This window comes from Microtus oregoni, unplaced genomic scaffold (assembly GCF_018167655.1).
Source record: "Microtus oregoni isolate MIOR12 unplaced genomic scaffold, Mior012 000013F_ref0000133, whole genome shotgun sequence".
Lineage (NCBI taxonomy): Eukaryota > Metazoa > Chordata > Mammalia > Rodentia > Cricetidae > Microtus > Microtus oregoni.
Window position 1 is genome coordinate 29019560 of NW_024543072.1, and position 12138 is coordinate 29031697.

At 43.1% G+C, this 12138-nt stretch overlaps 1 protein-coding gene across 13 annotated transcripts in view; it reads right to left on the reverse strand.

The window, feature by feature from the left end:
* Nucleotides 1-12138, reverse strand: part of Pxk (PX domain containing serine/threonine kinase like) — a 68611-nt gene that overhangs the window by 20250 nt on the left and 36223 nt on the right. For all 13 annotated transcript variants that reach the window (XM_041662481.1, XM_041662480.1, XM_041662490.1 and 10 more), the window contains 8 exons: nt 11855-11932; nt 11340-11413; nt 10576-10650; nt 7453-7557; nt 6125-6226; nt 3302-3463; nt 2842-2959; nt 1634-1712 (listed from right to left, as the gene is read on the reverse strand). In XM_041662481.1, coding sequence (XP_041518415.1) covers nt 1634-1712; nt 2842-2959; nt 3302-3463; nt 6125-6226; nt 7453-7557; nt 10576-10650; nt 11340-11413; nt 11855-11932 — 793 coding nt within the window. The remainder of the gene's footprint in view (nt 1-1633; nt 1713-2841; nt 2960-3301; nt 3464-6124; nt 6227-7452; nt 7558-10575; nt 10651-11339; nt 11414-11854; nt 11933-12138) is intronic.

Consider the following 12138-nt stretch of genomic DNA (forward strand, 5'->3'; position numbering starts at 1 on the left):
TCTCTGGGGCAGGTAAGAGCAGCTCAGGATAGCTCAGTCCCTGAGCCACCCAGTCCAGCACTAAGTTTGTTAGTTAAGGCAAAGGCATTTAAACGTCACTTGCTGTGCCCTCAGAGGTGGTATTAGGAAGGGGACCAGGTCAGTTATACTTAATACTGTGAGCAATATAATATTTGTAAAAAAAAAAATCTTCATAAACCCCAGTTCACAAAATGTTGCAAATAATATATTTAGCAGATGTTTCTGAACAGAATTGTTTTTTTTCTTGCCTCAGAAAAGGTTGTTTATTCTAGAACTTAATACATTTTGAATTGTCATGATTGGACTCTAAGAGAAAAATCATTTCCTTCTGTTTCTCATACTTCATTCTAAAGCAGCAGTTTCTGGATTGTATTCTTTCTTCAGAGGTATGTTATTAAAAACAGCAGCAGGAGGAACACTAACAGCTTGGGTCAGAAGACTTGCTTGGGTAGTGTCCAAGTGGTTAAGGGATCTGAATTGAGAATTCTTGTCTAAAGACAGTAACTCAGCCCCTGCAGAAATGGCAGTTGCCCTTCCCAGAGCCCTCCCCTGCAGCTCATCCACTACTTCCAGACCTCATATTTCCACTAAACATAGTCACATCTCTTCAGCTATGGTGCTCAAAGCTGAAGCCCATGAGGTACAAAGATTTAGAAGACAAAACGTGCTTGTTGCTGGGACTGGGGACAACCAGAGACCTGGGGAAGGGAACCCAGTGCACACTCAAGTACATCAGCCTCACACTGTTCCCTAGCCAAATGCACTTTGATTAGGAGTCTGTGGGAAACGTTGCAGTTTTCAGAGTGGACCTGTTCTTTCACATGAACATGGTCACCAGTGGCTGCTGGCTTGGAAACAGGTGCCGCAGCGTCACATCCACGGACAAGGGCTTGTTTCTTCTGCTCACCAGCCTGGCCTACAGCAGGCTTCTCTAACCACGTCAGAAGAAGGGATGGGATGAAGGACTTTTCCCCCCACTTTGTTGGCTGCTGTTACTACTTCCTGAAGAACTTTGCTATACAACAGGCTGGTGCAGATAAAGCAGGCAGAGCTAGAGAAATTTCTCAACATGCAGAAGAAGCTTGCCCAAGTCTTCCTGGAATAAGGAATGAAGCTGAGATCCATTCACAAGTTTGTCTGACTTCAGTGATACCACCCTTAGCCTCTCCATGAAGGAACAGTACCTAAAGGAGGGGCCCCAGGCAGGTATCAGCTCTCTCAACTCCTCACAACTCTGTTGATAGGAGGTCTTTTGAGTATAAGACCCTTAGCACAAGGTTTGGTATTTGTTAGCTAGGAGTTGAATAGCTAGTGCCCAGTGATGAAATGAACAAGCAAAAACCCAGTTACACACACACACACACACACACACGCTAATGGTGATAAAACACATATGGAAAGGACAGTGGTGTTCTAGGACAGCAAGTGGACTAAGCAGAGAGACACAAGGCAAGATCATGGTATCATGCTGTATGGGACACACAATAAGCCAGTCACTTCAATCCTGCAGGGACCACCACTGAGTCTTTACCATGGTACTGGGCTCTGGGCACAGTGGTCCAAGGTTCAGCACAGTTATCAAGATTACAACCAATGCATATGATTGACTTACGGCATCTGTAAGAGCCGGGAGACGGTAGGCATGCCATTTTTACAGGCTTCACAAGACAGCGTAGACTCCAACACGGCCACTTGAAATGAACAGATACACATTTTAGTTCCACAGAACACTCTCAAAGATCCACTTGCTGAGGAAAAGTTTGACATCTCTTTGCAACAACTGTCTGCGGGCTGATCAGGACAGTGTCAAAAACTCTTCACACAAAGACAGATGGCATACGTGGGAGGGATGGGAAATGCTGGCATTTTCAATGATTCAAAAGAAATGCCTCAGAAACCACATGCTGACAGAAAGCTAAGTATACTCCAAGGATAAATAGAGAAAAGCACCAAGATTGTATTCATACAATTGTTCTCTTTAGAGAGAAGCAAATATTACACAGAAGTAAAATTCTGAACTTGAGATTTTGTTGCTTGCTTGCTTGCTTTTAAAGGAAACCAGCGGACAAAGTGCTGTCACTTCATCACCCGACACGATGCTACAAGTGAGGGACCAGATTACTACTCACAGGCTACTGTTCAAACTCATCAGGAGACAGTCCCAGGGTCTGTTCTCTTAAACTGCCTCATTTGGCACAGTGAAACTTGATGAAGTGATTTGCATGTCAAGCAGAGTGTTCCAAAAGCTACCGTGGGCCCTTTTTCTTTCAGCCTTGAGCTCTGAGCCGGCCACTCAGAAGACAGGAGGGTCTGAGGTGAGTTTACATCAGTCCTTATGCCTTATCTGTCCTTTGGTCTTCCTTAGTCTCCTTGGGTAAGGCTGTATCAGCTTCTTGATCCCACTTACCTGAGAATCCGGAGGCACGGATGAGCTAGCTAAGCCCTTACTTTCCAGGTCTCCAGCCACGAAGTTCCTTCAAGTCCCATTCCAGTTTGGATGGGACTCTGACAAGTACTTAGTTCCTCAAATCTGACTTCAAGTTGCTTGACCCTCACTTTTGCTTCTAATTAAATCCCCAGCTGGTCATAGTTCTCTTTCCACCCTGTTGCTTCCAGAATTACAATGCAGTTTAGAGGAGGTCTGCCAAAGGCTTGAGACAGATGAACAGACAGACAAGCTGTCTGAATATTTACTGATGTGTGCTCTGTCTGTGGAGGATGACAACTTCCTCTGTATCTTTCTCGGACTTTGGAAAGAGGTTAAGGAGCTCTGCAGACTACCAAGTCCCAGCAGACCCCACTCCCAAGCTCTATACTGACCCACAGCCATGGATGGTGCAGGAGGAAAGGAGTCAACAGGCACGGAGTCTGGAGGTCGTCCATAAGTCATTTCATACAGTAAATGGCCAAAGCAGTGGACGTCTATACTTTCCAATGTCTGGGGAAGAAAGAGCAGTGCCATGTTCACCTTTCAGCCATTAGCCCTCAGTGCTCCTGCCCAAGCTTTAACTGTGAAGCAAGGTGCAGGAGCAGGCCCATTCCCACTACAACTCCAAAGCCTTTTTCAAACAAGGCATTTTTCTGACTTAAGCTATAGGTCATTTTCAATCAATTCTATTCCCTTCCTTGTCCCACCCACCATTTCATCTTTGCCTCTTAAAGATCAGCAATGCTCCATGAGAGAAATGGGAACAAGGTATGCTCTAACTATATTTTTCACTTCATGATGTATAGGGTAATCTGTACCTAAACACAGACCTGACAAGACTGTCACACTTACATTGATTTTCCTGAACTGTGTGAAGTAGGATCGGTAGAAGGAAGGAAGACCCAATAGGGAGTTTTCAAGATCGAGCAGCCGGCAAGTGTTGCCGTCCATCATTACATTCGCTGCATGAAGGTGGCCATAAGGGAATCCCTTGTCGTGGAGAAACTTCAGTACCTATTAAAAAATATGTGCACACTGAATTGGTCCCAATTCATGCCCATATAACATAGGTTAAATTCATGTTTTAAGTATTTTTTGGGGAAACTGAATGGTGGTGGCACACACCTTTTAATCCCAGCCCTCAGGAGGCAGAGGCAGGCGGACCTCTGAGTTCAAGGTCAGCCTGGTCTACAAGGGTGGTTAACCAGGACAGGGTGGTTAGAGAAACTTTGTCTCACAAAACCAAAACCCAACTCCCCCCTCCCCTCACCCCCTGAAAAAAAAAAAGATGGGAGAGCAAGATGGCTCAGGGTAGAAGGTAACCACTGAATCTGACAAACTGAGGTCAATCCTTGGGGCAGACATACAGGAAAGAGAGAACTGACTCCCAGATTGTCCTCTGACCTCCACACATAAACAAACAAGTAAACAAATATAAAAAGGAAACCATTTCAGCTGGGCATGTAGCTCAGTAGCATTTTCTCACCAGGCAGGAGACTAAGAGTTAATCCCTCAGCAAAAGTTAAAATGCCGCCTCCATCCTTTCTTTGGAAAAAGGAGTGATACAGAGTACCTCCCGGCTGTGAGACTGTCAGATACAACACCAAATCCCCTTCTTTCCCAGATGAAGAGAATTAGCTTGGAGGGAATAGCTCTGATAGTGAAAGGCTCTGCTTTGGGAACTTCCTGGTGCCAGCAGGCCAGCTCTTTTTCTGAGAGAGTCCCCATTCCACCTGCATCGACTCATAAAGCTATGGCACTAGTGTCTCCGCCAATCACTTAGGGAAAGGGGTTAAGCTGAGAACATCTCAAGTTCAATATCTACTTGGGACATATTTGATAATAAAAATACAAAGTAGGTTTCTGGCCTCTCCAAAAGGAGCAAACTTTTCAGCTTCAACTTAGAGAAACAGTGACTCCCTCAGCAACAGCTGTGCATATGCCCCCACAAGGACCTGAGGAACTGAGCAGTGGTGGGGAGGGAGTGCCCAGCAATCCAGAAAAGACAGAAGGAGACACGGAAACACCTCTTTCCAGCTGCTGGCTTTAAAAATCTCATCCTTAAAAAAAAGTATTAATTATTCTTGCCACCAGGCAGGGCAGTGGTGTAGTATTCCTTTAAGCCCAGCAGCACTCAGGAGGCAGAGGCAGGTGAATTTCTTGAGTTTGAAGCTAGCCTGGTTTACAGAGCAAGTTCTAGGACAGCCAAGGCCACACAGACAAACCTTGCCTTGAAAAATAAATAAATAAATAAAACTTATTCTTTTTAAAACTTGTAACGCATAAAATATATTGCTAGCAGTACATATATGTAAATTTATAGTTAAATATATATATAACATGGAAAAGGGGCTGGGAAGATGGCTCAGTGGATTAAAGTGCCTGTACATAGCAAGAAGACCTAATTTTTGGATCTCCAGCACCATGGAAGCTTGCATCTGTAACTCCAGTTCTGGGGCAGAAGGGAAAGATAAGTGGATCCCTGGAGCTTACTGGTCAACCAGCCTAGGTGAACTCCAGGTTCAGTGAGAAATCCTGTTTCAAAAAAATGAGGTGGACAATGACAGGAAGACACCTGCTGTTGACCTCTGGCCTCCACATGTGTGCCCACACAAAATCACATATGTACCTACCTATCTACACATATCTACACACACACAAACACACACACACACACACAGAGAACATGAGACACAGAACTCTATCTCTATCTATCTATCTATCTATCTATCTATCTATCTATCTATCTATCTATAGAACATGGAACACAGAACTATGCTTAAATCTCCATAGATGGGTTTGCACAATCCAAGAAGCCTAGGGAATATTACACAGAGGATGACAAGGCCAAAGTTGATACTCTCTTTTCCCTCTCCTTCTCCTCCATTTTTCTTGGTGTTGAGGATTATTTTGTGCCTCGAAGCACTAAAACACACTGTCTAGTAGAGCTACATCTCCATCCTGCCCAAACAGGAAAAACCCTTTACAGTTCTGTTAAGAAGACATATGGGGTCAGGCATGGTGGTGCATGTCTTTAATTCTAGCATGCAGAGGCATGTAGAACCCTGAGTTCAAAGTCAGTCTGGTTCTATACAATGTACTCCAGGCCAGCCAGAGTTAGTTACACTTTAAAAAATAAAAATAAAAAAAAATCTTGGGCTAAATGACCCGAGTTCAGTCTGTGAACCGTGAATCAAAGCTGTCCTTTGATTTTTGTCTCACACATAGCATGGCTTACTTACCCACACTCAGCCAAACTTTTAGAACTTTATAGATCTATATTATTGCTAGCGTCATCTCAAATATTTGCTTGTTGGGGCAAAATAAAGCAATGCTATCAAGTTCCAGATAAATAGAACAATGTCTCTGCTTTTGGATATTGCCAGGGAACTTTCCCATATGGAAACTGCCACTCCAGGGGTTGTAGAGATGAATGACTCGGCAGTTAAGATCACTTGTTGTTCTCCCAAAGACCAAAGTTCGGTTCCTCACACTGCTGTTGGATGGCTTATAACACCTGTAACTTCAGCATCAGGGGATGACATCCTCTTCAGGCTTCTACAGAGGGAGGCCTCCACACACGTGGCAAACATACACATACAAATAAATCTTTAAAAAAATTGTAATTTTGGATGAAACATGAGTGCAATTTAAACAAAATCAAGTATGTCTTACCTCTAATATCTGCCGTCCATATGTTTTTATTTGCTGGAGTTCCAGACCCTGGGTTTTTTTCGGGTTGCAGTACTTCTTTAGGAAGGGGTCCTTTGGTTTTGCCTTTACAAGGGAACCAAGAACACATAAGTAACAGAAGAGCCAATTTTTACCCTGGGGCTTCCTGAAAGGTAAAACCGCATGGGACTAAAGGTGCCAGGGCCCCAGCACACAGATGTGGGGCTTATGTAATTCAATAGTCTGTAGCTGAGATAGAGAGGCTGACTGGGCTCTATTTCTTCTGTATCTGAGGGACATAGTTGGCCTCATCCTGGGCAATTCCCAAACTCTTGCCTACTGTTAGAATTCTCCAGGACTGCTTTTTTTCTCCCTACCCCCTCCATGGGATTTCTCTGTGTAACAGCCCTTGCTGTCCCGGGACTCAGTCTGTAGACCAGACTGGCCTCAAACTCCCTAATTTCTGCCTGGAATTCACTCAGTAGACCACCTAGCCTACTACTGCTTTTATTCTTCTTTTAAAGTAAATATTTATTTACTTATTTATTTAATATATATGAGTGCTCTAAGTGTTCTATCTACATGCACACCCTATGCCAGAAGAGGGCATCAGATCCCACTACAGATGGTTGTGAGCCACCATGTGATTGCTGGGAATTGAACTCAGGACCCCAGAAGAGCAGTCAGTGCTCTTAACCTATGAGCCATCTCTCTAGCCCAAAAAATGGCATCTTTTTTTTTAAAAAAAAAAAATTTTTTTGACATAGGGTTTCTCTGTGTATCTTTGGCTATCCTGTCCTGAACTCTGTAGACCAGGCTGGCCTCAGACTCACAGAGATCCACCTGCCTCTGCCTCTCAAGTCCTTGGATTAACCATGTGCCACCACACCCAGCTCAACTTCTGGAATTTTATGTATCAAGTATCAGTAACAGGTTCTAAGGTACTGTGGGATGGTCTTTCTGTATGCTGTGAATATGTGTTGCTCTTATTGGTTGATAAATAATGGGGTTTTGGCATATAGCAAGGTAAAATAGAGCCAGGTGGGAAATCCAAGCAGAGACACTGGAGAAGAAGGGGTGGAGTCTGAGAGACATTAGCCAGCCACCAAGGTAACAAGCCATGAACCACATGGCAAATCGTAGATTAAAAATTATGGGTTAATTTAAATATAAGAGCTAGCTAATAATAAGTCTGAGCCATTAGCCAAGCACTTATAAGTAATATTAATCCTCTGAGTGGTTATTCAGAATAGGCAGGTGGAAGAGAAACCTCCAATCACACTAAGGGACTGAATAACTTTATAAGCATGAACTTGGTTTATAAGTAATACCTTGTAGATCAGATCCTTCAACGTTCCTTTTTCATTAAAGGTTCTAATCAGCAATGCTGATGATTCATTAGCGGTGGCAAAGGTAACCCGATATATGTAAGGGTGCTGCCAAAACAAAAAAGAAATTCAGGTTTACATCAGGATTTATGATTCATGATCTGGTTATATAGAGTCAAACGCCATGTTGATGGTTTAGGTTTGTACAAAGTGACATTCCCTGAACACACACTACTTTCATGATAGTAGATGATCAACTAGCACCTTTCTCAGAGAAGAGAAAGATGGGAAGATGTGTCGTGGCAAGCTTTACATAGAGCTCTGCTTGGCTAAGCCCCTCATGTAAAGTCTCTGCTCCTCAAGGAAGACAGGCTCCTCATGGAAGGTCTCACTTTGTTGTGTGCATCCACAGAGTTAGGAGACCAGGGCAAGTGTGTCTCCGCTCACAGCTTGACCACTTACTCTGCACTGCTGTCTGGGTGCCAAGGCAAGGAGCATAACAACTAGAGAAAAGCATGATCAGTGTGCTTTGCATCCTGGCTTTTTTCAGAAGCCAGTAGCATGAACCTCCCTGAGTTCCTAGTATCTTCCTCAGATGGGGACTTTAATGTCAACCAAGCAAGGTGAGGGAAAGACAAATTCTTTAAAGACTTAAAAGTCTTCCTATAACCTGGAACTTTGGGTACATGGACCAGAAGACTAACTGCTCAGGCTCTAGGTAACCTGGTGAATCACAGGCTAATCAGCTGGCCTTTACAGAAAAATGCATTATTTATTATTAGACAGTCCTAATCTAAGACCTTGCTTGGATTACCACAAGTATACATTCAAAATATGTCTGAGGTCTGGCCTGCAAATGGGTCGACATTGTATGTATTCTAGAAGGAGCTGCTTGTGGACTGAGCCACCAAGCTCAACTCATGTGTATTTCTTACATGCACCATGTTGGGAAGAGGATTGTTTTGTTATTTGAGACAAAGTCTCGCTATGTAGCTCAGGTTGGCCTTGAACTGGTAACTCTTCTACCTCTGCCTCTGTCTCCCAAATACTGGTATGACAGCTTGGGTCACTACCCCAAGTATTCTTTTTTATTGTTTTAATTTTTTTAGATTTATTTATTTTTATCTCGTGTATATGACTGTATATGCATTACATGTGTGCCTGGTGCTCATAGTGGGTGTCAGAAGAGGGTGACAGATCTCTAGAACTGGAATTATGGATGGTTGTGAACTACCTCGTGGGTGCTCAAAATCAAACCCAGGTCCTCTCCACGAACAAGTGCTCTTAACCTCTGAGCCATCTCTCCAGGCTCTTCCTTCTTGTTTTTGTTTTGTTTCCTAAACATTCATTGAAAGTAATTTAAATCTCAGGGGTAACTGAGCCTGGTAGTGCAGGTCTATAATCACAGACTCAGGTAGTGATGGAGGAAGGCCATTGGCTAATAAAGGAACTGCCTTGGCCCATTTTATTGGTTAGAAGATATGTGGGAGGAGTAAACAGAACAGAACGCTGGGAGGAAGAGGAAGTGAGCTCAGACTCGACAGCTCTCCTCTCTGGAGCAGACGCCTGAGAGAGACGCCATGCTCCTGGCTCCTGGGCAGACGCACGCTATGAAGCTCCGACCCAGGATGGACATAGGCTAGAATCTTCCCGGTAAGCGTACCTTGGGGTGCCATACACAGATGATTAGAAATGGGCTAAATTAATATATGAGAATTAGCCAGTAAGGGCTAAAGGGCCAAGCAGTGTTTAAATGAATACAGTTTGTGTGTTGTTATTTCGGGGCATAAGCTAGCCGAGCGGGCGGCTGGGGTGCTGGGGACGCAGCCCCATCGCCCTTATTACTACAAGGTAGGGGCAGGAAGCTAACAAGTTCAAGCCCTGTCTGGGTTACAGAGTGAGTTCAAGGCCAATTTGGGGAATTTAGTGAGACCCCATCTTAAAATAAGTGGTAAATTATGGCTGAAATAGTTCAGTGGTGGAGCATCTGCCTACCATATACAAAGTGCTAGGTTCAATCTCAGTTACTGCAAACAATAGTAACAAAACAAAATCTGGGTGTTGAAAGTCTGTCAAACAATCAGATAAACTCAAGGCCACAATATTTTTCTTCAGCATAAAATCACATCTCATTAATATTTGGCCTCACTGCCTTTTTATTTTTTGAGACAGGGTTTCTCTGTGAAACAGTCCTGGCCATCCCATCCTGGAAATCACTTTGTTGATCAGGCTGGCCTCAAACTCACTGGGATTAAAGGTGTGCGCCACCACTACTCAGTGGCCTCAATGCTTTAACAAGAGGTCTTCAAAGGTAAACTTGCCAATCTAAGCAGACAAGTTAATGTGACTGTGCTCACTCCACAAGCAACTAATTGTAGAGTGTGGAAAACAGGTGGTGGTGTTATTATTAACCCACCTGAAGGGTGCTAAAGATGTTCCGTACATATTCTGAGTCTATCTGTGTCCTTTCTTCTAAAAAATGGCCTTAGATTAAGACTGTGTATTAGTATAAATAATACATGTTTCCTTAAAGGCCAGCTGACTAGCCTGTGAAAGGTACCTGAGACAGTAAAGTGGCTATTTAGTCATTCCTTCACCCAGGCTGGTTACCTAGAGCCTGAGCAGTTAGCCTTGTGTTCAAACATTCAACAGAAGAGGTTCATGGGCAGTGGTGGCACATGCCTTTAATGTCAGCAGTCGGGAGGGAGAGGCAGGTAGATGTCTGCGAGTCTGAGGCCAGCCTAGTGTACAAACCACATTTCAAGACAGCCTGGGGCTCTGTTGCACAGAAACCATGTCTCAAGCAAACAAAAAGCAAAAACAAAACAAAACAAAAAACAAGAGGTTCAGACAAGAGTTGCTTTCCTACTCTGGTATTTGATTAAAATACAAAGACTACACTTAAATTACTATGATTAATGGGCTATGAAGATGTCTCAAACACTGGCTTAAAGGACCTCTGATCTAAGGGAGTTGCCCTGCTCACTTCTGGTCTGAACTAAAAGTCACTGTACCTTTCCATTCTCTTGAACCTACAGGGCATTTCCAGCTCTTCTACCCACGTACACTCTCAAAACAACACTGACTCTGATTAGCAATGAGGACAGCAGGAGGACTTGTACGTACCACACAGGAAGGCAGAAGTTTGATTATACACTGAAAATCTTTATCTGTCAAGTACTTGTCTGGACCAAGATCAGCCTGGAAATACAAGAAGAAATATCAGAGTATCACTTTTGTTTCTCCCCAAAAAGAAAAAAAAATCCTTATGTCCTTCTTCCTAATTTTATTTGCCCAAATTCTTAATTATAAATCAAAGATGGAAACCATATCAAGTCTGCTGCTTCAAGGCCTTTTCTGGAAAGATAGTATGTGCATATATGAACACCAAGGTATGACTGAGACTTCCTCCAGTCCCATACCAAATGTGTCACTAGAACTGCCATAGAGAAAAGAATGAGGTAATGCTCAATAGCTTTCTTTGCAGGTCATTCCAAAACTGTCAGTCCTAATTCCAGGTTGTTCCTATATCCTTCTGAACATTTGATACTTGACCAAATGTATAGCCGCGATATTTGAACAACCCTCCATGATGTGGGACTGAGAAAGTCCTTACATCACCATGTGTGAGCTCAGTACAGTTCTGAGGGTCTTTTTATCAAAACTCTCTTCCATAGTGGGCACGTACACTTTTGATCCCAGCACTCGGGAGGCAGAGGCAGTCGGATTTCTGTGAGTTTGAGGAGAGCCTAGTCTACACAGTAAATTCCAGGGCAGTCAGGGCTACACAGTGAAACCCTATCTCAAAAAACAAAAACAAAACAAAAAACCTTTCTTGCATATATTATTTAAATCTGTTGGCATAAACTAAAGCAAAAGAATTCGCTTACCCAGCTCAGTACCAGTCGTTCCTTTGGTTGGTTTTTAATTTTCATCAAGAAATATTTCTTCCTTATCCTCCAACCTGCCACAGAAGCAAGCAGAAAGGTGCTTATAGTGTCAGCATTTTTGCAACAGTTGATGTATAGACTAAGTAGTTAATCAAAATTACATTTAACAATTTTAGCCTCAGATATGTAGGTCCCAACCACTTAACAATGTTCATATGGAAAGACTATACTACAAAAAAAATAAACAAAGAAATTACTTATGGAAAAGCTAATAAAACAGCACTTCAATCTAGACCTACTAAAAATGGCTAAAGAAGAAAGAATAGAGGTTCTGAAAGTTACCAGCACCCTAGTCCTCTGACAGGGCTTTAACCAAGGTTAATAGGTATTAAAAGTTAGGGATAATACTTTAAGCAGTAGGGAGGTAGAAGGAATATGAAGTCAACAGATGTAAAGAGCTTCCCGGGGATGAACAGGCACAGTTCCAATGCAGAATGAGCATGCCAGCCTCTCACCTATGTCTTTCAGTGGTTCTACCACCTCCCACTTGGGCTCTGATCGGAAGAACATGGAAACCTGTTGTAAGGCGATCTCTGTAACGATATTGTAGAAATCCATTATTAGTCAGATGTGTTAGGAAAGACCAATGGCTTCACATATTGTTCATACAAGTGAAATCCCTGTAGTGTATAGATTTCTTTAAACTAGGAAATCTAGGGTTTGGAAAGATGGCTCAGTGGTTAAGAGCACTGGCTGTTCTTCCAGAGGACTCAGGTTCAATTCCCAGCATCCCCATGGC